This window comes from Euwallacea fornicatus, chromosome 8 (assembly GCF_040115645.1).
Source record: "Euwallacea fornicatus isolate EFF26 chromosome 8, ASM4011564v1, whole genome shotgun sequence".
Taxonomy (NCBI): domain Eukaryota; kingdom Metazoa; phylum Arthropoda; class Insecta; order Coleoptera; family Curculionidae; genus Euwallacea; species Euwallacea fornicatus.
In genome coordinates this window covers 5,676,026-5,702,048 of record NC_089548.1, presented here as the reverse complement: position 1 = coordinate 5,702,048, position 26,023 = coordinate 5,676,026, and the positions used below count along the sequence as shown (strand labels likewise).

Here is a 26,023-nt window from a genome sequence, read left to right as displayed (position 1 = left end):
AGGCACCACTATTTCTATCTCTGAAATAATTGAAATTATGAAATGAATTAATGTTTTAAAAAAATCATTTTTAACGCAGTTATTTCCAAGCTGTTTTTATAGAATATCCTCTTTGAAATAGCAGACGCTGGTATTCGCCCTGGTACCCTATATTATTATAAAATAAGAATTTTTAGACGCACTAAGAGAGGATACATTTCCTACTTTTTTACGCTACAGGGGTCCTGTTATAAGCGGTTAAATTCGCCAAACTGGTGATACTTAGCTTACACTGGAGCCTCTCCCAACACCAGTGCTTTTATCCCTCAGGGGCAGTTCCGTGTCGGCGTAAGTTATACATGAAATCTCAGGGTATTAAGTGAATAGGGGTTTCGGCAAATATCACATCCAGTTGCCAGAACAATAGGATGCCTTTTAAAAATTTTACACATGAAAACAACGAAACTGTCTCAATAAATTTATTTTCACTTTCTTATTACATGTCATGTACAAATTTAGACTTTACAATCTACTTCGATGTGCTGAGAAAGTTCCTTCTCTTTGATAAAAGTCTCAATGTTGCCCAATCAACATTAGAAATAAATTTTAATTCAAAAAAACATATGTAAGTTTGTAATTTTTGAGTCCCTCCGGAAATCCATATTTAAAATATCACCTCATACACCGTTGCTTTTTTCTCGCCTGAACCTGTTACTATGTATTTGTCATCTGCGGATATATCACAACTAAGCACACTAGAAGATTCTTTATTCTGTAAAGGGAGTTGTGAGAAATTTTTCTGATATACATATTGAAACTCACTTGAAAAATGCTGACCCCGTATGGAGTTCTCCAGGCATTTATCAGGTTATCTTTCCCAGTGGATATGAACCACTGACCACCGGTAGCAAACCTCAAACTCAAAACGCAACTCTCATGCAGGTGAAGTTGATATTTTTCAGATTTCGTGGCATGCAGGACCTAAAAGAGCAGTTTGTGAGTAATCTTTCACACATGTGCAGCGCAACCGGTACTTCAACATGAGAATTCTCCATCCCAACAGCCAACCAATCACTAGTCGGACAGTAACCTAGAGAAAAGATCTGGGACGTAAAGTCGTGCTGCTGCAATTGCTTCCCTTCCCTTAGATCCCAACTGCGCACAGTATTGTCGAGTCCACCTGTCCACAACTTTGTCCCGTCTGAACTTATGTCTACGCAAGAAGCTCCATCGGTGTGTCCCTGTTAATTATTGAGAAGAATAAAACCACTGAACTCTATGGAAAAATGTTATTGTTGTGCTTACACACCTGGAATTGTCGGACTAAAATTTTATTCTGTATATCCCAAACGGCAATATTTCCATCCGAGCAACAACTGAAACAGATTTTTGAATCCGGGCTAATGGCTAACGCGTAACACGCAGGGGCTGCGGAATTCAGTTCCGCTTTTACTCTCGGAGTCGGGCTAGCTAAGTCCCATATGCACAAGTTTGAAGCTTCGCCCCCTACAATGAGTGTTCTACCGTCGGGTAAAAGTTTTACTGAGCGAATGTAGTTGTTTTTTTTCTGCAAAAAAATAATCATAAATGAGAAATCATTGGGTGTGAGGGCAGAAAATTGAGATAGTGAGGTCGTTATTGTTCTTCTCATTTTCAATATGCGACTGGTTCCATTAAAGAGAGTTAAATCTTAATGCATTTTTTTCAGCCACCTAATAAATTTTTGGATAAAAAGCCTTAATAAGGGTTTTCGTTCACCTTCCTAACTTCGAACTCAAAAAAAAACAGCAGTTTTTATTGAAAATTATGGAATCGATAATTTGGTGGCTGATCAATACATTAAAAATTGATGACAGAGACCTGAAATTACTATTTTTGCGAACCAAACTCAAATGCAACCACTTACCAAACAATCCAGCTGGCTAATGGGACTCTTATTATTCGACTGAGCGATGTCCCATACTTTGACACAACCTTTCCCCCCAGTGTAGACATATTTGGCCGGATTGGAAAAGGTAACCGCACATACCACTTCACCGTGTATTAATGTATTGACCTGGCGCGCCTGGCGTGGTATTCCTGAACCTAGTGGGGCTTCTGATGTGAAAGGCATCGGCTCTAACTGACCATCTCTGGTCTTATGAAATGAGTACGGCCTAAGGAAAACAAAGAGTAGAAAGAGACAAGAATGGAACATAAGGAAAATTACGATTTATTTCTAGCCAGAGTTCCCAATTCGGCGACCCGATTTAAATCATCGTAATCAGGTACTGTGGAGGGCACTCGCCCATGAGGTAACGGTTGTAGGTAAGGAGGGACTTGGTGTTCTGTTCTTATTCCACCCAACCCTGGATAGGACGAGTACGCCGGAGAAATGGGAGGAACTGGAGGCTTCGCACTGCTTGCAGAAATCGAACCCGTAGGTATGCTAGGAGTCGTTGGCCGGGGCTTTGATCCTGGAGTCGGGGGTTTTTCCTAAAATATTTAGTGCTTACAATAGGAGGTTGATTTAATGTGGCAACATTTCCAATTCCATTTCTTTCAAATATAATGATAGCCACATTATACCATTTTCAGTAATCGAATATTCATCACGTGTCGGGCTTCCATCTGATTCTAGTGATTCGATAAACAATTTCGTTGGTTACTAGGCCATATGACGAAATAATAAAAATGAAATCATTTTAACTCTCCTCCGATGTTATATATTTCTAATGTACTCATTATTCCCGACCGATTTATCATTTTGTTTATGGCCGATTTTTTAAAAATCCTGATATCATCGCCAGTAAAATTGTTTTCACTCTCAGGGCCACATTGCCTGCCAAGTTTACCCCAATTTAATAAATTTCGCTTCAACAATGAACCTGATACCACCTTTGAAAAACCGAGCTTTAACGTTTTAGTCTACCTTGTTCCTGACCGATTTACCGTATGTAGGTTGTCTCTAATCGCGTTGTTCTAGTATTAGTAAGTAATTTTAGTTCTAGATTGTCCGTTTTGCTTTAGTTGCAACTGCCAGTGATTCTAACTTTAGGCCGTCGTATTTGTTTTTCAGGCCTAATTTTCCTGTGCTGGCAATACATATATAGATATTACCTATTCAAGTCGGAACGTAGAAATTGCGCAAGTGGGACAAGGACTGCACAAGTTTTCATATATGACTGACAAAGACCAACGATGTGCGTTGCAAGGCTAGCGATTGCCGTAGGCGAAGTCAGACCAGTGATACCAGATCTCTCACCATTTCAGAGTTTTTACTAATATGAGTTCTAGTTATGGTTTAATCATTCTTTATTTATTTACATTACTGCATTTTGTCCTGATATTTTTAAAGAACTCCATCGCCGCAAAGGCAGAGAATTTTAAATATCGAAGTGGAGCCACCGGTCGGACTAACTCCGTTCGCTTTACCCGCTGTCCTCGCATCGCACTTCGTTGATCTTCGTCGGAGGCACATTAGAACTAATGCGGTTCTTCTCCCACTTACACAATTCATATGTTTCGACTTGAACCGGTGATACCTTTATGTGATTCCAACTTGTGCTATTTTGGACTGTTTGATGAGGTGGTTGAGGGTAATGAATGATTGGGGTTAGAAATTAAGCGCACCCTTAACAAAATTTAGCATTTGCCAGATAAAAACTTTTGCAATTTCGAGGGTTGAACTGTTGGAGAATTTCTAAGACATGACAGTAACCGCATCCGAAGCCCAATTGAAGGAAAATGCGATGTCTAGAATTTCAGAGTAATTCGGAATAGCGAGAACGTGATATTCTTGGGTTTCGGTTTAAAGTAATTTTCATAGGAATTATGTGGACATCTTACATCTTTACTTTTGAGTGAGGGCGTGCTCCTTGATGATGATGATCCACTTCTGCTGGGAGGACGATCTAATTTCATTTTGTCGTTACTCGAGCTGCTATTGCCATTTTCGCGATTATCCACTGGATTTACGTGGTTGCCGTTGGTATGTGGCGAGGCCACCTCCTAAATACGCACAGATCATATTTATAAGCTTTTCAACGAACAAGTCTTACCTCATTTGTATGGTCATTTGCAATATCAACCACTAGATCTTGGTCGCTTTTCTCTCCGTCGCTATCCTAAAAATAACACCATTAATTCCCTTTTTTCTATTAAGTATAGATATAAGCAATCAGAGACGGTACGAGCGGATATTAGGCAGGATGCGGACAGTTATTCTTTGTTCCTAGGGTGAATAGTTTCCCAGGATTTTGGAAATAAATTGAGCATTAATTGAATTTATTACTTAACGAAACAGATTATAATATCTGGAATTTTAAGAGCGGAGATTTATCACCAGTGTGAATGTGTGTCACACGAAGATTTGCCGCTGCTTGTGTAAAAAACAATAATCAGCCTGGAAACCACATCGAAGAAAGGTTATTATTTAATTTTTTTAATGTGCTAAACAATCCACAGAAAGTATTCACCTCGGTGGAAAACCCGAATTAAAACCCAAAAATTAATTTTCACAGGAATAAGGAGCTTAGAAACTCAGCGCAGACCTTATTTTTTTTAGTTCAAAAAGGAAAATTGAAACTGTGAGAACCGATTGAATCGTTTTAGAACAAGCAAAAACTTTCATGAAGAATACACTTTTCTTGTTAAATAAAAAATAAGAAATTTTCCACTTGGCAACCCCATCTGAGGACATACTGTATATTTCGAACATTAGTTTCTTCCTATTTCTTACACTTCTTGTCGTTTTCAAAATGATTAGGACTCAAATGCGAAAAAAAGTTTTAGCATCACAAACTGAACTTGTTAAATTAATTGTTTTAAGTGATCTCTATTTAGTGGCACACAGAACCCCAAAAGTAGCATACAGCAAGGGTCGGTCTTCCTCGCCAAGCTATGCAGCATTCTGCAGGATCCAACGCTAGAAATGGATAAAATCGACAAAGTTATGGCCATCAGATATGCAGACGACATCGCCTTGATCGTTCACGAAGATGATAGTGCGAAACTGATGGACGAAGCTAATGAGGCCATTTGCAGATGCGAACAATGACTGGCTGAAAAAAAAATGAAGCCGTTATCCTCAGCGGGACCAGGAATAAGGAATATAGATCTGTTTCAATCTGCGGACTCCGAAAAAATCGGTACGATATCTGGGTGTTCAGTTTGACTAGGAGGTGTACCACCGTCAACACGAGACGGATATACACAAGAAGAGTCTCAATAAGTTAGGTCAACTGTAACGGATAATGTCTACTATCTAGAGCCCATCCACGCACGAAAGGCAACTGCTCTACGGGGTGATATAATACACGAAACTCCTCTACACCGCTCCACTTTAGAGCTAGATGATGAAGATCAAGACGTATGCCCAGCATTCAAATAAACCCCTCATGCGAGTCATATATATACTACACTGTATCCCTCGAAGCAGTGCTCGTATTGACAGGCATTCCTCCAATCGACCTTCTGGAAAAGAGAACGTACCGCAACAATCTTTTATGGGTGACGGACGCGAACAAGCTGACATTCAGACAACGAACAATGCAAATATGGCAGTATTGCTGGACGGGTCTGGAAGACGAGAAACAGTGAAATAAGAAACTAATCCCTGGTCTGAAGGTCTGGACTTTGTGCGAGCACAGCACTATTATCTATTTCAGATGTTGAGAAGCCATGACAGCTTCAAAGTTTTCGTGCACAGAGTATAAAAAATCAACCTGAATTTTAAAGAAATCGTAGAGCATTGCATCTTGCAGTGACTACAAGTTCAAGAGTAACGAGAAGCGATTTCAGAGTGTTTGGGCTACCTAACACTTGAATTCCTCATCGTTAAAATTTTGCAGAATAAAATATTAAAATGTACAATTTTACCTGAACCAATCGACTTCATAATTCTGCCAATTCGAGATCCCTTCACTACTCATAAAAAAAAACCCACTCGGTATAATTCAGTATCAAGTTCAGTAAAAATATAACACAGTTTCAACAAAAGTTTCATCTTTTATATCTTATGGTAAATTCTTCAGTAACAAAACACTACTTACTTGAACTAATTTATCTTCTTTACGTCGTTTTATACTTTGATCGGGATCAGGGGACGATCTGGATCGGGGACGATATTTATCTCTATCCCTCGGAGAATAAGAACTCTAAAAAAGTTATTATTCATGACACTACAAGGATTATTAATAACAATTGAAAAAAACATTAGAAACTATAATTTATTTTCAAATATGTACATCTTTGAAAAACGAAAATTACAATTTTTAAATGTTTTAAATTCTAAAAATTTAGGTATTTAAAGCAGAATTGTCACTCGACAACTTTTGATAGCCCCCCGCACCCCACACCAGAAGAGAGGACTCCTATACCTTCATCTCACCGTATGTTGCCTTTACTAGCACTAAGGGTAACGGTAACGGTGATTAGCGTTCGGTAATCTGTACACAGTTTTAAGTGTGTTCATTTTATTCTGTTTGTATGTTTGAGTACTAAGTACAGAAGATGCATTAAATTATCCTCGAGTTTAATTTGGAATTGCAACACTTGCTCTGTATTCTCCACTACTTAAAGGCCCGTTGAATGAAGAGGCCCTTTGCCTAAAGCAAAAACAAATTCAAAGAAAGGCGCCATAGCAATTTAGAGCCCTTAGGTTTGCTTTGACCTAAGAACCAACTTAATTTCCAACAGGAAAAATCTGAGAAAGGACTGCGCCTTGTATGTGGGAAATTAATTATGTAGATGAAATTAAAACTTCAACTTAATTTTTTTCGAGCTTTTCCCTTACCAATCTTTCTCGTTCCTCGGAGGCATTGGTACTATTAGGTCGTTTCAAGTCCTCTATACTTCGTGGATGTAAGTCTGGCTTTAAGATGGAATGTGAGGAACTGGGCAAGCCGGGAGCATGGGTAACTGGTCCTGAGGGCAGTCCCGCGGTAAAGCCGAGCAGACTGGCCGCACCAGGGACTCCCATTCCGGGTAATACTGGGTGAGGGCTCATGGGTAGGCCGCTGGGCACCGCCGCGTGAGGCTGTTGTGCGTGAATTTGCTGCTGCAACAAATAAGTGTTTAGGAAGAATTCAAATTGAAACACGTATTAGCGGAAACAAAAAATGTATTAATACAGGGTTTCTATTAACAATTTACCCCCTCCCCCTCTCTAATTTATTTATTTTTACCATTAAAAAAAATGTTCAAATGGGAAACCCCCTTCATTTTGCCAGTAGAATTAAAAATTGCCTCGTTGCCCTCTTTCGTATGAGCCGTCTTGCACGAAACATAAACTTCCTTATTTTAAACGGAACTTTTAAATTTTTTTGAAATTTTTGGATGTCTCATTAAATTTTAAGGTCTTTTAATGTAAATTGTTTTTCATGTAAAATTTACTGTTTCCGAGTTATGTTAAAAATTTTGACAGTTGCAAGGTCCCATGGGAATCAATATGATTCCTTAACCGATGCGAATTTCGGAATCGTTCTTTTAGGGTAAATGGAGGACTTAATAAGCTATGCTTTGACGTATTTGAATTTAAGAATCTATTAGGTCTTCCATTAGTAATATTTTTTCAAAATTCGCAGTGGTTAGTGCACAATACCTTTTTCCGTGGGATTTTACAACTGTAACAATGTTGAAATTTTCCGGAATAACTAAAAATTCGTAAATTTTAAAGATTACATAAAGTGGCCTTAATAGTTAACGAAAAAAAACCTAAACAAAATTGGGGGTTTCATTTAAAATATAGAAATTTACGTCACGTGCGAGGAAACGCATCATATGGGGGGCAGCACAGAGGCCATTTTTAGTTCTGCTCTTAAACTAAAGGAGGGGTATCCGTTTGAACCGTTTTGCCAATGTCAAAATTAATGAAAAGAAATTAGATCGTGATAAATTGTTAATAGGACACTGTATATGTATCTAATCTGATGTGTTTCCCTTATTTAAATAAATAATTATAGGGCAGGGATGGACACATTTTATTAGACGTGGACTGAATTTTCACCGTCAGTAATTCACCCAAACACAGAGAAATTTAGCACATGCCTATAATGAAATTTTATATTTGATGCAGTTTACTCATTTGGCGTTCGGTTCTTCCATGGACCATGGACCACCAACATGCATTTCTCATACCGTACCGAGGTTTTTAACAAGTTGAAATAACTATCAGGTATGATCGATATAAAGGACATGCACAAACAAAGATGAACATAAAATCAAAAACTTGCTAACGTATTACTTACAAGCAACTGCTGAAGACCTTGTTGTTGCTGTTGCTGGAACAACAAAATTGGTAATAACACAAGAACGGTTTTCGGAAATCTATTGATACAGACGTACAGAGTGATTCATTTAAGAGTGAATACACAGCGTAAAATAGGTGTGGAAATATATGTTTTAAGGGAGAAACAATGTTTCAAATTTCACCAGTAGCGCCCCATTCATATGACCCTGAACATTTGAAAGGAAAAATATGGCACATTGCTCGTTAAAAAAATTATAATTATTTTTTAAATTTTTCATATTTCTGTAAAAAAAGTCTCTTGAATATTTTTCATAACGTTCACGGTTTTCATGGAAAAAAATAATACTTGCTAACTAATATTAAAATTACAACGCTAAATTAGTTACATTTTGTTACTTATAAAAGAAAAATGAAAAAAAGTGTTGAAAATACCCTCCACCGACCAGAATGCATTCCTTCGCATTATTTCGCATATTATTTTACATGCTTTGAACAGTCCCTGGTGTCTTTTTTATTGTGTAAACGAATGAATTAAGCGATTTGTCAGTTGCAGATTGAGTTTTATCTTTTTCCATGAAAGCGGTTAACGTTACGAAAAATATTCGAGAGACCTTTTTTTGCAGAAATGTGAACAATTTAGAAAATTGTTTTTATTTTTTTTTAACCAGTGACGTATCATATTTTTCACTTGAAATCTTCAGGATCATATCGAAGAGATCGCCATTGATGAAATCAAACACATTTTATTTTTTCTAAAAAATGTATCTCTACATCTATTTTACACTCCTTAATTTTCATAAACATATTAAATGCCGGAACGGATTTCTTATGAAGAACTAAAAAAGTAATTATTTTTTATCACCCTGTATTTCAAACAGTAAGCAAAAAGGGGCCCATATTCATAGAAACTTTATTTCTTATTTCGGTCACAGGAACCTATAGTAAGCAGTTGGCAGGCTTATTCTGAAACGCCCTGTATATACTATATCTCAGAAACTAGGTCAGTTGGTAACAAAAAATTATTTAGGGTGTGAATGAACTATGTTGACAAACTGTATGGAATCACTCAACTCATTCTAAGACACAAAGGGAATATTATATAAACACACATCTGCAAGACAATCTTCAAGTGGAAAAAGAAACCATAGGCCTTAAAAATCGATAATCGATGCTTCAAATGTCAACTAAATATCTAAAAAATAAAAGGAGCTATTAAAAAAGCATTCTCATTTTTTTTTTAAGTTCTTTTATATACTTCATTAAAACTCTATATACAGGGCGACCATTATCTAAATCGTTTTTTGGGTAAAGGGGTTTCCGTAAAAGAAGACTAATGTTCAGTTAAATGGGCAAACTTGAGTAGAATTCATTGCTTCTTGTAGGTTCAAGAAAAGAATTCCAGCAAAGAATTTTAGAATTGCTAAAACATTCTCAGTAACACAGTGAAAATCGATAATTACCGACTTACAATTGGTTGAGTTGACTATCCTAATTTTGAGGTATGTTGGTTTATTTAAGTGGGAAATGGATCGATTAAAACAAGGTGAATTATCGATCAACTACCGACCTTTCGCAACTTTATTGCTGCATTACCAGGACAATTATCGTTCCAGCCTCTGCTCACATATCAATTAATATCCAATGCACAAGATCATTGGGAGGTGCTTCAATTATACATTTAATAAAAATGTGTGTTAGAATAACGATAAATAATTAATAATAATGATAAAATTATTTCTGACTGGCTTGAAACAACAGGTACAGTATAAGCAGAACACAAAAGATGAGACTTGATCATGTTTAGAGTTATGCCGGGCCATGCTATGCTAAATTAGTGTATCTATAAATTAGGCACGTGTATTCTGCACGATTCAAGTTTTTGTTATGCTTCTGTTAATCTATAAACCCATCTTTTATGGAAAAAAATGCTCGTAGCATGTCCAGCCCACAAAAGAAATCAGCCGTTAATGTAGAAATGAAAGAAGGAAAATCTTTATGTTACATGCCACGAAGGTTTCCTTACATTTGTGTTTATTCGCAGGAAATTTTCCATGATTTTAACATTCTCCGGTGGAAAATCATGGCAGATATCCATCGCGAAGCTGTTGAGAATATCCTGAATTTGTTGATGACCGGTTGTGGACTATACTATTTAAAACTAACTCGAACAGTTTCTGAGATATGGAAAAACGCACTCTTAAAATGGGAACGCCCGAAAAATTACGGTTTTACACCTAGACAATGTCTACTTATCCAGGGAAATATCACCCATGCAAATATGTTAACCCTTCTTACTAGTTGGAAAATAATCTACTTTTGTCCTTTATTCTTTTTAATTCGGATAATTATAATTGTGGATTCCAAAGACATCCCTCAAGGATTTGAAAAAATCACAACGACCAAACACTTACCCCAATTATAGCGTTTAGTTCCGCCATGCTCACCTGCTTCGCTCTTTCAACAGCGTTGGCTACTTGCTGTTGGTGTTCTTGGGCTAAGAAAGGCATCAGTTGGGCGATCATGGCACTAAATCGTTTGGCTATTTCAGTCTAATAAAACAAACGTTAACTTAGGCTGGTATTTGCTGTCCACTAGTTGGGCAGACTTTTGTGGAGAATTCAGTGTCACTTTCAGAAGGACTAACATGTTTTAAATTGTGGAAAAACGATGTGTAAAAAATTAGAACATCCAACATGAGGATCGCGTAAACGGTAATAGGTACAGACTTGACTGAACGAGAGAAAAATTAAGAATTCAAGGGAGTCATCAACATTTTTTTTTAATACGCCCGTAGTAAGAACACGATAATGGAATATTTTTAATACTTTAAAAGTGATTGTTAATGTCCAGTGCATTCATTAACTATCATGAGACGACTATAAACGATCTTGGAAAGTATAAACCTTTGTACAACCGTGGATTTAAAAGGGTGGAATTCATGATAGAGTAAAAAAAAGACAAAAAGCAATAAAATTAAGTATTGTACTTTTAATATATAATAACACAGGTTATCTCATAAAAAACGGGCGAAACTATAACTTAGTGATTTATGAACGGATTTTGATTAAGTAAAAATTAAATAAAATTATACGGTTTATAGTAACGTTAGTTGATTTTTTTAACTCAACTTCTTCTGCTTCAGGTGTCAACTTCAGAATTTTAAATAGAACTCCGTACTTTTTTACAGGTTTTGGTATAAACTACTTTTCTGAATTTGGAAACCTCTAACAAGTTAATATTAAAACAATTTTTAAGTGAACAAAATTGAAAAATTTGAACCACATGAGTCATTTAGCAATGTATCAATTCGATCAATATATATAAAATTTTGTGAAAACTATGGAGAGATGCGTTGTTAAATTCAGCAGAAAAATTATATTTGTAATATTAGAGATAATGCGTTAGTAGTCAAAAATAAAAAATAAATATTTTATTTCAATTAAAAATTGATTTAACATTAACTTGTCATACATAATCAAATTCAGAAAAATGCTTTATATCAAAAAATAAAAAAAAGGCGTTAATTTAAAATTTTGAAGTTAACATCTGAAGTAAAAAATGTTAAGTTAAAAGAAATACATTAAATAAATAAAAATTACCAAAGAAGTTTTGTGAGCAAAACATCGACACCAAATTAATTTCCTATTAAAAAATTAGTTTTTTCATTGTTGACGTACTATTTAACTAAATTTATATTGCATTTTTTACGAAATTTATATTATTTATTTCAAAAACTACTTGATATATCTTGAATCTCATTACACTACTGAATACAGTTTCGTAAGGCCTTTAATATGAATTGTCACATAACTTCTCATGCCACTTAATATTTTTGAGACAGTTGCGGTAACGTATCTAAGGGTGAAGTTTGGATATTTAAATTTATATAAAAATTCGTCTGTGTAAAAAACCGTTTTAACATATTTTAGGATTCTTCCGAAAAGCCCTTATTTTTTCAGATTGAGGGATGGTGGTAGGATGGAAGGGGAGGGGGGATTTTTTATTGTATGACTCTGATTGTATCATATAAAGGGGGATCGCAAAGTCCATTGCGCAGACAGGAGCCGAAGCGGATCGTTTTCAACCAAAAAAAGGTTTTGAGGGTGTAGTTTTTAAAATATTTTTCATAGTATTATATTTTAGAAATATACAGGAAAACAAAAAAAGGTATTAAAAAAATATGCAAAAATTTTCTGACTTCCCCCTAGAAGACTTATTTCCATTTACCACACGCACATAACACTTCTTAAAATGACCATCATGAACTGGGAGATACAAAGACTTCATTGCCATTTGCCATACCTGTTTGTGCATCTCCATGTTGAGACCGTAAGACATTTCGTAGTACTATAAAAAGAAAAAGAAATCAGTAGGTAACATAAATACGAGTGTAATAAATTGATAAAGCTACAATAAGGTAAAGTTAACATAGACTTTCCGTCAAATCAGCAGCACAATACTGCCATTCGTTAACATGTTTTTTTTATCCTAAATTCAAGCACACACAATTTAAAAACTGATAGATAACCCGTTTTGCGGAGACCAAGCCATAAATTTCAAGAATGCTACTGAGCCCCACAACATTCCTCTAGCTTTAAGGCAATGTTTTCGATTTATGTAAGATGACGCTCCTGGTTATCACGTTCTAGAAGAGAGTTCTAGAATATGAATTTTCCACATTGATCGAATGGTCAGTGTAGAAAACATCTTTGCTCACTACGAGGTCCCTACTTAAACCCATGAGATATCTTTTTAGGAGTCGTTTTCAAAAAATCGCTTTTTATGTGAACTAATTGAGTTCATCAGAATTTCTAAAAATTTTAAATTTGTCGATACTGATAAAAAAAAATTTTTATTTTTGGTATCTCGGTACCGCGCAGGAGACGCCACCTAAAAAATAGTTTTTCTTTCGTACCGAAAAACCCCTCCAAAAAGACATTCACAGAATAAAAACAAATAACTTTCGCATAAGTTTATTATGCAGTGTATCCCTGAATAGGGTTGCCAAGAGGAAAAAGTATGTAAATTAGTTTTGCAGTGCAATAAAAATAGTCCATTGATGATAGACCATCGAGGAGCCCTGATTCGACTACGGCTGATTTTTACCTTTGGGGCTGTTTAAAACAAATAGTTTATGTGAATGATTTTACTCTAAATTTAGAACATTTGAAGGAGAGGATCTGAGATGCTGTGGTGTCTTTACCTACCACCAATCGAAGGCATCCGAAGACGTTGGCGTGAACTGCGTCAAAGATTAGAGCTGTGCGTTCAAGGTGAAGGTAAATGGATCGAGTGATTTTTTTCATTTTTAGTTTCATCTTTTTTGGTGGATTATTGTAATAAAAACTTAATAAACAAAAGTTTTCCTTACGGCTGCCATGAAAACGACAATTAGCTTTTGGAACTTAGAAAAATGTTCAAATAATCTACTTTTGGATATTTCTCTGTGACGAAAAAACAAATTGAAGCGGTGAGAACTAATTCAGCTATTTTGGAATAAGAAAAAACTTTCATAAACAATACATTTTTCTCGTAAAACGAAAAATAAAGAATTTTCTCCTCTTGGCAACTCCATCCCGGGGCATATTGCATATACATTTTGGTAGTTTTTCACGCAAAGCTTGATTCAAATCGATCATTTCTGGCCGGTAGCGTTTAGTATTAACGGTTTCGCTCGATTTTAACAGCTCATAATAGATCACACACTCCTGATTTCGCCAAACACAAAGCAATGTCTTCCGGCTATGGCTAGTTGGCCCTGCCTGTCGATGTCGATAGTTCATCCTAAAGTTACCCATGATCTAGGATAAGATAGGATAGAATAGGATAGGACAGGAATCTCAAAATACACAGGGTGTCCCTTAAGTCAATTATATCCCTCGAAGGGCGGATAGGCCAATTCAAAATAAGTCGATTTAACTAAACTCGTCTTAGTCTCCAAATGTTAATAACAACCGAGATACAGAGTATCAAAGGTGAAAAAATAAATCACATTTTCTTTGCTGCGTCTCCACTACTTTGAACTAATTCCCCGAAATTTTTGTATTCGGGAATTTCTTGAGATGATAAATTCAAATTTATCAACGATTTTGGTGCATTTTTTAGAGGGCACCACAGACGGCCATTAAGAATAATTTAAACTGCCAAAACTTTATTAGGCCACGGTGTATGTCATTTTGAACTAGATAAATTTTTTCTTTCACTTTTCTTGCTTAAAAAAGGTATGCCTTCGGTGTATCTTTTACTGGTCGCCTGTGGCTCTTTCTAGGAGATACACCGAAATCGTCGAAAAATATGAATTTATCGACTCAAGAAATTTCCGAATACAAAATTTCGTGAAATTAGTCCGAAGCAGTGGAGATGTATTAAAGAATTTGTGATTTATTTTTTCACCTTTGATACCCCGTATCTCGGTTATTATTGCGTTTTGGATCATGGCAAGTTTTATTAAATCGACTTATTTAGAGTTGGCTTATCGTCCCTTCCAGGGATATCGTTGACTTACGGGACACCTTGTATATGTCCACCTTTCATCACCCGTCACAATGCGAGGCAGAAATGATTCTCTTTTGTACCTGGCAAGCAGCGTTTCACAAGTAATTTTTCGGTTTTCCTGCCGTCTTTCATTCAGTTGATGCGGAACCCATTTTTCTCATTTTTCAGATATTTCCCATGACCTTCAAATTATTCATGGAAACAGCTTCTCCTGTCACATTTAATTGATCTGCGAGTTGTTGTTGCATTTGAGCTTCCTCCTCATCCAACAATGCTTGCAATTCCCTCTCTTTAAATGTTTTCGATAGTTCTCCACATTCTTCGTCTCTCGTCTCAGAATTGCCACTTTTCGAATTTTCTTTGACCACTCAAAACGCAATGGTTTATGATCTGTGAAACTTGTGATCCTAAGCGTCGACAACCATTCAATGCGATTTGTGCAGCGCTTTTCTTCAAATGCCAACAAAAAATTAAGGTTGTCCACAAATCGTAGTGTCCAGGCACCAACTTCGACGTGTTCGACGCCGTTGCGAACCATGCTGTTGTGTGAAACTTGCACTGATGCGAGTTGAAAATCTTTGTCTTAATCTTAACAAAGAAAATCACACCAGCAACACGGCTTCACAGTAACTACACTGAACAGCTACGGTTTTCTCTTGAAAAATTCCGATTTCATATTTACAGCAGTGGTAGCCGAATCCCGTCCTTTTTTTACCCTCTAGCACCCAACACTCATCCTCACCACATTTGTCATAATTCCAACAAATCTTCCGTTGGTATAAATCGCTCGATGCAGGCAAATTCCTCCCTGTACATAACATTAGGGGGACTATTAATTCTCTCGACAAAACATAATGACGACTGTATCTGCAAAATAACGCTTAACGGAAACAAGCTTAAACGATACACCCCTTCAAATACAGGGAACTAGAGAGGGAAGCGGAGGCCCCCCATCCCCCATATCCTCTATCGAAAGGTTGACACATCCCCGACCGTTGCGCCCCTGCAGCCCCATTAACATTAACAGTCGTTTCACTTGCGTGTATCAGATGTGACGAGCACCTTGTCGTGTGCTTTGCACTGGTAATCGATAAAATCCACCCCGCGCCATAATGTGGCCTCTGATAAATGTCACCCCCGAACGGAAAAACGTTGTTGTATGATCTTGTTCGGGGGTGGGTGGGCAGGGGGAAGATGCGGATTCGGGGTGCGCGCTTGTTGTTCGTCTAACGTGTGACGGATTTGGGCTCGAGATACATCTACGATAATGCGAACGTTCGTACAAATGAAACGTCAGGACATCACGACCGTTATTGGATCAACCAGGGAGGAACCAGTAACAAAAGTACTAACAAGACCTAAAAATATGTCGGAAAGGAAAGGGCTGCTCTTTGTTTGAAAAGGGATTTTTCCTAGCAATATTCATTAATTGAACGAATGAAATATGATGGAAAGTCGAGATTTTTATGGTGTCTTCAAAGCGTCTTCATGAAGTCTTTAAGCCTGACAAAAAACGGGAAAATCTTACCATTACGTAGTGCCGCTGCATTTCGGTCTTCTCGCCCATCAATTTTTCATACTCCACTTTCAACCTGCGAATTCAAATTTTTTAAAATTAAATTGTGCGACACACCAATAATAAGTTTGGGTACTTACGAATGATACTGGGATTGCAAAAAATTGAACTCTTCCTTTATCCTGTCTATGCTCTCTGGTGCGGTGAATTTTAATTGACCACCTGGTGGTGGAGGTCCCTGGAAAAAAAGCAAAGAGGTGTTCGTACATTATTAAGTACACCGTCTAGTTAGAGATTATGTAATTTTATTTAAGCTACATTGATGATCAAGATAGAATTTGAACAATTTTTATACGAAGTTGAATGCAACATACACAAATAAAATAAAACTCTCATCGAAAGGATTGGGGACATTAGAAAATAATTTAAAAAAAGGTAAAGGCATGCCCAAAAAGGGTTTAGTAGACAACAAAATGAATAGAAAGACTCTAAGATTGCCAATATTCATTTAATATAAACAGTGTATATAGCGGGTGACCAGAAGAGAATCATTTGGGGGATGATTATACTAAATATGCGACTTTCCAGCTCAAGCAGCAAAAAAAGGCACGTGCATTTTTCTTTGTCATTCTATGATAACTGAAGTCGAATCATAAATAGCCCTTTTTTGTTACTTGTAACTTAGATAAAACAGAAAAAAACACATCTGTCTAGTAAACCTTTAAGTGTAAAAAAAGTGAAATAATATTTTCTTTGCGGTTAAAATAACTGCTACTTCATTTTATGCATACGTGAGGTACAAGAAAATGAATTGTCTTGTTTGTTCTTTAACAAAAGTATTTAACAATGTTTACGGACGAAGAGTATACTAATGAGGCCTTTATTTATGTTTTTTTTTAGGCTGCGCTTGAAGCTGTTGATATATAGGTATATAGGCGATTTCTCGGAACGGCAAATTCCCGATAACATTGTCAGAATTTTTCTTGCCGAGCATTCGGTGTTGGAGATCCTACTTAAAATGAGAATTTTTTTAGGAAAATATTTTCGCAATTTTTTTAAGAAGGCCTTACGAATAACCCACGCTATTTGAAAAGCAGCTAATATAGACGGAATAACAATGAATAAGTGAATATATTTCATGTAAATATTTAAAAAATTAGTTATCGCTATACTCCACACAAAAAAAGTAGCAAAAAAATATTTAGATGCTTTACAAACCATCGAGTGATCCAATATATTCAAAATTTTAAAATATTTTATTAATCGTAAATTTCAATATGCCTTTCATGTACAGTTTTTTTTTTAATAGAGGGCCCTAATAAATCCTTGTTTTTTTTTATTAGTATGTACTTAGTTGAAAATTTATTCAGGTACCTATACAGGGTGTCCCAAAAACGTTGGTACAAATTAATATGCACAGGAAAATGTACCCAAAAATATCTCGAAAACCGTTAGAGATACGTAATTTTCTTAAGTGTATCTTTTCTTTGGAAAAAGATCTACTCTTTTCAAATGTATACAAAAAATTAATATACGAGGTTTACTTAAACAGTTATGTTAATTTTCCAAATACATATACGACGTAGGTGATATTATTTATACATTAGTTAAAAATAGATATTGTAGATAGATTTGTCGTGCCCAAAACCTCTCCCATGCAAAATTTAATCTCAAAAACTTGCAAAATATAAGATTTATCGATAAATTACAAAAAAATAATTGTTTTAACACCCTGTAAATCGAAAAGCACCAAGTTTTATATAAGCCAAATTCAACTTAACCGCTTTATTTTTCAACGCTGTTTGATCCCCTACCAATTTATACCAATGTTTTTGGCACACCATGTAAAGTGAATCCCAAAAATATTCGCACGCGTCCATTTTAAAGATTTTACGATTTTTAATTGAATATATTAGTTATTAATTTATTTTACATCAAAATTGTCTTCATAAATCATTTATGTAGGGGTCTATAAAAAAAAAGAACACGGAATCTTAATCTTACTTTACAATTCGAAGAAAATGTCCAGAGAACAACTAAACGAGTTATAAAAATATTTGGACAATATGCACAACAAAATGATCCATAGTAGAAAAATTTATTTCCTAGGTATTTGTTATGAATTTTTTGCTTGCTAAATGTAAATATCGTAGAGCAGAGTTAAAAATAATATCAATCATGGGTCGGGTGCCGAACAAAAGTGATGTTAGTTTCGATAACAAGCAATTAGCGATATTTCATTATGAAAACGGTAAATCCTATAAAAATATTTGTAAAATGTTCCAATTAAGCAAGAGCACAGTTGGAAACATAGTCCAATATTACAAAAGTGAAAATAGAATATTCTCAAAGAAACAAACAAGTCGTTCAAAATTGTTAAATGACAGGGACAACTATTTTCATAATGAGAACCATTAAGGAAAACCCCAAAGTTAGCACTCCCAAGATGAAAATCCTGTTGCAAAATCATTCTAATAAAATATTTAATACTGAAACAATTCGTCGGTGTATTAGAAGTCATCCAAGAAAAAGTCACGACTCAGCACTAAAAATGTAAAGGTGCGATTAAATTTTGCTAAAAATTCATTTCCAAGTTAGATAATTACTGGAATGGTATAGTTTTCTGTCATGACTAAAAATTGAATGTTTTTGACTACGACGGACGTCAAATGGTGTGGTGGAAAGCAAACGAAGAATTGAAAAAACAACACCTTTGTCCAACGGTGAAACATGGAGGAGATTCGGTTTTGGTTTGGGAGTGTGCGTCATCAAGAGGAATCGGAGAATTAGTCTTCATTGAAGGAATTGCAGACTAAAATGTGTATTTAAATATTCTAAGACAAAATTTAAAGAAAAACGCGGAAAACACGGGCGTATTAAATTTGTTTAAGCTATACTAAGACAATGATCCAAAACATAACAATTGCATTGTTCACGAATTATTGTTGTAGAATTGTCCGAAAGTTCTTAGAAATCCTCCTCAATCTTCGGACCTCAATCCGATAGAAAATATATGACCTTATTTGAAACAACAACTTAGAAAACATGAAATAACACCTAAAACAGTATTCAAAGCCAGGTTGCAAGAAGAACGGAATAATATTGATTTAAATGATTTTTTTTATTGTATCTTCTGTGTCTAAACGTTTGAAAAGTGTGGTTAAAGCAATAGGAAGTCATACAAAATACTTATTTAATGAATTATGTTCTTATTTATCTTTTAATTAATTATCGACATGTCGTAGTTATGTTTTAGTTATTACCGTCCGAATATTTTTGTGACGCCTTTAGTTGTTCTCGGGAGTCTTTCTTCGAATGCGAATATAAGCTATTAAGATTCCTTTTTATGCAACCCCCTAAATAAATGATTGATGAAGACACTTTTGATAAACGCAACGTACCTGGTGATCCTATGTAAACGGAACAAACACATATCTTGAAATTGAGAAATCTTCAAAGAAAAACGTTCAAATAAAGTATTATTTATTTTCGAGGGCTCAACTTTTTATGCTGTAATTTTTTTTATTCCATTCGTTTAGTTTATCTCGCTTTTAGATACAGGTTCTGTTAGGACTGATAATCACCGTGTTAAAAATACAATGGAAAACACGCCGGTGTAGTAGTTCGGCACCTAGGATTAGCAAGCGTTTCAAATTTTCTTTCTGGTAATCAAAAATCTCAAGCGTAGGTGCGCGGGTGACAATAAAAACCTATATTCGCAGATGCGATTTCTTTGTCGCATCACAAAAGCAAAATGGAAATTCGAAGAGATAGGTGCTGTAACCGCTCTTGCTCTCCACTATCGTGGAAAAAGCAAAAGCCCTATTTGGTCCACCTAAGTGTGAGCAGCAAATTGCTAAAAGGACAGTTTCACAAACTTCATTACGAGTTAATAGAATACCACCTAGAACATCCCTGAAAACTCTTCCAGTTTAGTTCTCAGTTATCAAAACACTAGACAGAGGAAGGCTGTGTCCGCAGCGGAACGTTCGTCCCTTTAATTTTTTATTATAAAGTTCAGGTCTGGTTTCTACTGCTAATATAAATTGTTCATTGTTGATAACATCCAAAATTAAATTCCTGTGTTCCAACGTTCTTATTATCCTATAATTGAAATTCAAATCTAAACTCACTTTGGCTGCCAAAGCACCAAAAAATGTTAAAGGTGCGATTAAAAAACAGCAAACATATGCAGGTCTGTGGTCGTATGAATGTTTAATTTTAATTTGTAATAATCGCGTCACAAAAAAATAGAGCGAAATATAATACAATTCTTTCATAACGAGTGCGATCAAAGCCTAAGTGTATCAAAAATGTGTCTCTCGAATATTTCTGTGAGTTCTTGACTAAATCTAGCGTAAATAATTTAAAATGTCCTTAATTGTTTCTAACTTTATTTTCCAAAATTTCACTGTTTTTAAATTCAAGCAAAAATCATTTTTGAAATATGACATTATTTGAACTGCAAAATGTGCAATTTTGCCCAAATCACACTCTGTATACTTAGGATTACAATTTTCAATTTTTCCTGTCAAAATTTTTGTTGGCTATTTTATCTGTTAATGAGTAAATTTATCCAAATGCATAAATATTCTATTCTCCCTTTGGTAAGGATCACGAAATTGCTAATAGTAATTATGTTATAAATTTTTATCAGACTAACCTGCTTACAATCTATAAGAATTTTCCCCAGAAAAGCAATTATCACCTTATAGAATTGTTATGGATGGAAGGCAAGAAAATAACGTAAAAGCCAGGATCGGTTAAGATTTTATTGATCTTCTCGGTATCGGGACCCACGGAAGTTAGTTTATTGCCTTTCTGGCTTTACAAGATGTTGTTTGTTCGGTGAAATCCGGGGGTCAAAGCATGATTAAGTTCAGTTTAAATGAGAGGAAGCTTCCTACCGATTTGATATAGTAAGTGGGGTGTCTTATTTACCTAATTCCAGTTTCTTTGAAATTATCCCACTTCAACTATATAATGCTTTGAAAACCATAAACATAGAATACATATTGCTCTTCATTCCTAATTCGTACATAGCTGAAGATTAGTTTTTAGGAGAGTTAACTAGAGTCTAGTAACATATTTATATAGACGCATATCTTGATAATAAGATCGCCGCTATAGAATTGCAGGCGTCCATTCCAATTCTTCAATATTAGCCACATGCTTATTTTGTGATGTTTCTTGTGTATTTGACCCGCTTTGTACTTTCTTTTGCACTTAAAATTTTTTGTCCTTTGTTCATCATACGACATAGCTCTCAATATAATATATAACAAATGTAATGTTATAACATTTAATAGACACTTTGAACTTTAACTAATTGTTATTCGAAATTTCAAATAAAGAACACTGTTCTAACGGCTGAAGGTTCACAGACTAAAACGGAAAAAGTTGGTTCTAAACTGCACTTCTCGACCGATTTTTGTAAAATTTAGCCGATGAAATTGGAGTAAATTCCTTTAGATGCGAATTGCAGATAAGTCATTTCTAATTTTTTTTATGTAGGTAAACTTATTGTACCTCAATTAAATCTAATAATGGAACATCGTACATATTACATATTATACCCACGCAACACATTAATTAGAAAAATTCTGACTTCCTACTATCATAGCCCAATTAAATTTGGTTTCAGGTTGGAATCAGTCATTTTGAATCCAATCCAAATAAAATATTTTCAAAATAGTAGTACTTCCGGTTATACCGGAAGTAACTATCTACTTAGTTATTTCGCACGAAACTCCCTATTTCGTTTATTATTTTCAGATTTTTCCTTTAATTTTAAGGTCAGTTTATGTAAAGTATACTATGTCTAAAATTTCTCGTTTCTGAGTTATACCGGCAAGATTCAAACATTGTTACAGATTCAAGGTTCCACGGAAATCCATATTGTGCGTTAACTGCCGCGAATTTTAAAATTAGTATTCTAGAACTTAAAGAGGACATAATAAACTACATTTTGGCGTATTTTAATTTTACAAAAAGCGCTCCACAATCCTTCCCCTATCCAAGATCAGTCCAGGGAACCTTAATTATATTTGATACAGAATTTAATTCTGGGCTCGAAAATGCTTTAAGACACAGGATGTTCTATTTGAAATAAATAAGATTTGAAGTCGTGCAATTTCGGAGGCCAATTTTCGGGGTTGTTGAAGACTTTTAGTCAAATTAAAATGCGTCAAAACTTAGCTTGATAGATCATCTTTAAATCCCAGAACACCAATTCAAAAATTCACTGTAATTAGCGCACACTACCGATTTCCGTGAAATATTGCAACTGTCAAATTTTTCAAACTTTCTAGTATAATGCGAAACTCGTAAATTTTAACATAAGACAATTTAGATAAACTCACCTTTAAATTTAACAAAAAAAAAAGAAAATGAAAAAAAAATCAAAGGGGTGCCATTTAAAATAATAAAGATGATAACTATTTCTGATATAACTGGAAGTGTCGCCATATTGAAAATATTTTATTTGGACTTAAAATGGTGGATTCTCGCCCGAAATCAATTTTTATTGGTCTTTGGTAATTGAAACGTCAAAAACGGTCTAATGAACGGGTTGCGTGGCTAACCCTGTATATGCTGCGGTTATGAATGCTTGTGACCCTCACATCTTAAATCCCTCAATTCTCCTCGAGCTAAATCGATAGGCGATTCACGTCTAGATCAAAAGGTATCGAAAGTGCGTTCGATCACTGTAGTCTGTGAAGACTGGTATTGAGCTAAAACGTGGAGGGGTTCATGTCTAGATCAGAGGGCATCGAGGGTGAATATCCGATCAGTGTGGACCGAAATAACTCGTATCGAATGAAATGGTGGGGAGATTCACGTCTAACTCTGGAAAAAATGTCTATGCCATAAAATATCGGTATAAATCCAAGGCATTGAAAGCGACACCTTAAAGCCTGTTTTGGGTCATTAATAGATCGGTTTTTTGTATTGTTGTGACCTTTACGGAGACGGCAACGGATCTGGAAATGCTTTTGAGTATGTTCCTTTTGAAAAGCGTTTTTAGAAGTTTAAAGAATCTGAAGATAATGAGGTACTCTGAATGAGTATGTCCCAACCAATAATTAGGTTATTTGGCCGATAATATTTTGAGGATTTCCCAAGGGTTTTAAAAAGCCTAACTTTTACTCTGTTTACTACTACGCGAAAAAATAATATCCGAAGTAATCCTATGATGCTCTACATCAGACCAATGCCGACCGCCACTTATTTCCTATCCAAATGAACAAGTTTTTTAAATTAGTTCAGCAAACACAATGAATATTAAGGACATCAAATTATGCCAGTCCATCCAGATTAGATTATAGAGTTAATACCTACCTACCGTTTTAAACATTTGGTTAGAATATCCGATAATGACCTAACACCGCTTCCAGAGTATCGAAATTGTCCGGCATCGGTCACGATTTTTTGAGGCCAAGTCCAACTGCTACATTTCGTTAAGCAAACATCGTGTAAAAATCGCACTATTTCAAACAAAGCAATCCAACTCGAACCGGCGGTTAAAAAAAAACGAGACACTAATCATTGGGTTGATAATCGCTCAATTTCGTAATACACCGCGAGTATATCTCATCGTTTTTTTTTCTAACTTTTATGACACCATTAAAACGCTTTCACTGAACGGTACTCCTATCTATTAAGTATATCACAACCAAAACGAGAGATACGTTCGTTTAAGCGTCACTTTGTAGATTCCAAGCGCTTATGAACGTAAATCAGCCGGCTACCGAACCGAAACTAACGGCAAGCGCACAAAGCACAAACACAAATCCCAAATCATCGAAGGTCTGTTTACCTCTGTCCGCGTCCCTGTTGGCAAACGATTGTGAGAAAAGCCAATATGAGGACAGGGGCGACGCATTCGGGAGGGCTTGGAAGGATAATCGGCCCTTTGTCCTTGAAAGGTGTCTTGAAGGACGTCGCCTGGCAAATATATTACAAAAATGTGTCGGCATTTTGAAAGGCCTGAAATACTCGATGACACGACTAACTGACATTTAAATCGGGTTAGTTAATTTCCATAGAAACGGTGAAGTCAGAGCAAATCATTGCTCAAGGTAGTCATTTTTTAAAACATATATATATATACATTTTTTTTTAAATTCCATCGCCGTGGTAGTTGTGAAATGTATTAGCGTCGTTAATCGTAGTTTGATAATTATTTCTATAACACCGAGTTCTATAAAGAGCTCTCGGTAGCGGCAAAAGTTGATAGCTCAACACCTCCGTGGACTCATAAACGTACATTCAGAAAAATTTCGTAACCTTAATTGGCATCTACGCATACGTGTTTTCAAACACACGATTTCAAATCTGTAAATCAAAAACTACAAAATATATTCCCAGTTTACACAGGGTGATTTATTAACGATGAGACAACCGAAATCTGAAGATACTATGTGTCAAATAAAAACGATTAGAGAAATTATACCTTATCCCAAATTTGATAGTTTCAGACATATATAGGGTGCTGAAGGTTCAAATTTTAATTCGTTTTTTTGCTATTTTGAAAATATCTAGGTTAGACATTTGCAAATTTGTGAAGTTATTATTTATAGGTGATGAATTATGTGTTCTAAAAAATGAAAATACACTTAATTTGTTTCGCTTTTAACTTCTTGTATTATGGAATTTAAACAAAGTGTTCGTTAAAAAGTTTTTTCTCGAACGGATCGAGATATTTAAATGAAACAATAATATATAATTGATACAAAAATGATTGATCTTTTAGATTTTGAATGAAATTTCATGCTACACATACATGGAAAAAACTTATTAACTGTAGGTTCTGTAAAATTCGGAAATTGCAAAACGTATCTTATTGATCACTTAAAAAAATATATTTTTATAAATTTTCAAGTGTCTGCCTTCCATATTCTCAAAATAGCAAAAAAACGAATTTAAAGTTGAACTTTTAATAATCCGCTTATATCCGAAACTGTCGACTTTCGGATAAGGTATATTTTCATTAATTGCCACCATTCGATGTGTAGTATCTCCAGCTTTTGGCGGTTTCTTCGTTAACAAATCACCTTATAGAGTAAAAAATATTTAAACACTATAAAAAACAGACAACATTCGTATAAAACAAATTCAGCCGAATTGCTCGATTTTGTCACCCTCTAGCACCCAATATTCATTTGTACCATTGTTTCTGAAACACCCTGTAGAAACGTCACACTTTCTAATTTACGCCTATTCTACGATCAACTGCGTATTTGTGATTGTTGTAACTTGAAATCGGACAAACAAAGTACGTTTTTTCTTCAGCCAGCATAATTCCGGCAACAGTTGGTGACCAGCCCGAACAAACGCAATATCAAGAACTGCAAAAATACGGCCTAATTTGCTATTGCTTACGGAATAGTATACGATAAGGGGAGGGATTCTTAACGTCGGAGTGGGCGAAAACTTTCTGTTACACACCGTTGCCATGGAAATTGCGGTAGATGCAGTAAATATCAATTCATTGCCAAATTGACTTTTTTTACATTTTTCCCTATTAGAGGCGTATAAAACCCCAAAGTACCAATTTTTAAACGTAATATTAAGTAATGTACACATATACAAACAGAGGCTGATGATGTAATTCATTTGCGTTAACGTTACTGTAACCAACAGCGGGAAAGACGAAAACAATCTCGTGACTTATCACTTAGCGATTATGTTAATGTTTAAATTAATTGCTAGTGATCAGATAATGTATATGAATGACGCAAAAACTGCCTATCGGCATAGAACATGTAACACATAATGGGTTTAAGAAGGCTCCTAGCATT

General features: G+C 35.3%; 1 protein-coding gene across 6 annotated transcripts; it reads right to left on the bottom strand.

Annotated features, from left to right (window-relative positions):
• Positions 1-444: 444 nt before the first annotated feature.
• Positions 445-24,181, bottom strand: LOC136340694 (protein groucho-like). 6 transcript variants are annotated; one of them, XM_066284944.1, is made up of 16 exons: positions 24,040-24,181; positions 16,361-16,458; positions 16,233-16,296; positions 12,512-12,556; positions 10,621-10,758; positions 8,208-8,240; positions 6,755-7,018; positions 6,012-6,116; positions 4,020-4,085; positions 3,808-3,969; positions 2,189-2,454; positions 1,886-2,135; positions 1,289-1,546; positions 1,014-1,220; positions 802-960; positions 445-751 (listed from the first exon to the last, which is right to left on the bottom strand). In XM_066284944.1, the coding sequence occupies exons 1-16, from the start codon at positions 24,103-24,105 to the stop codon at positions 644-646; spliced, it is 2,289 nt and encodes a 762-aa protein (XP_066141041.1). In that variant the 5' UTR covers positions 24,106-24,181; the 3' UTR covers positions 445-643. The 6 variants fall into 6 exon arrangements, with proteins under 6 accessions (XP_066141041.1, XP_066141042.1, XP_066141046.1 ...); XM_066284945.1 differs by having other exon boundaries at positions 6,755-7,015; XM_066284949.1 differs by lacking the exon at positions 24,040-24,181 and adding an exon at positions 23,562-24,004.
• Positions 24,182-26,023: the final 1,842 nt, after the last annotated feature.

Coding starts and splice junctions, on each gene's coding strand:
- LOC136340694 (XM_066284944.1), bottom strand. CDS start 24,105: ATGCGTCGCCCCTGTCCTCATATTGGCTTTTCTCACAATCGTTTGCCA. Junction 8,241..10,620: donor AACTAAACGCTATAATTGGG/GTAAGTGTTTGG, acceptor TTGTTGTTCCAG/CAACAGCAACAACAAGGTCT. Junction 6,117..6,754: donor CCGAGGAACGAGAAAGATTG/GTAAGGGAAAAG, acceptor TAACTTTTTTAG/AGTTCTTATTCTCCGAGGGA.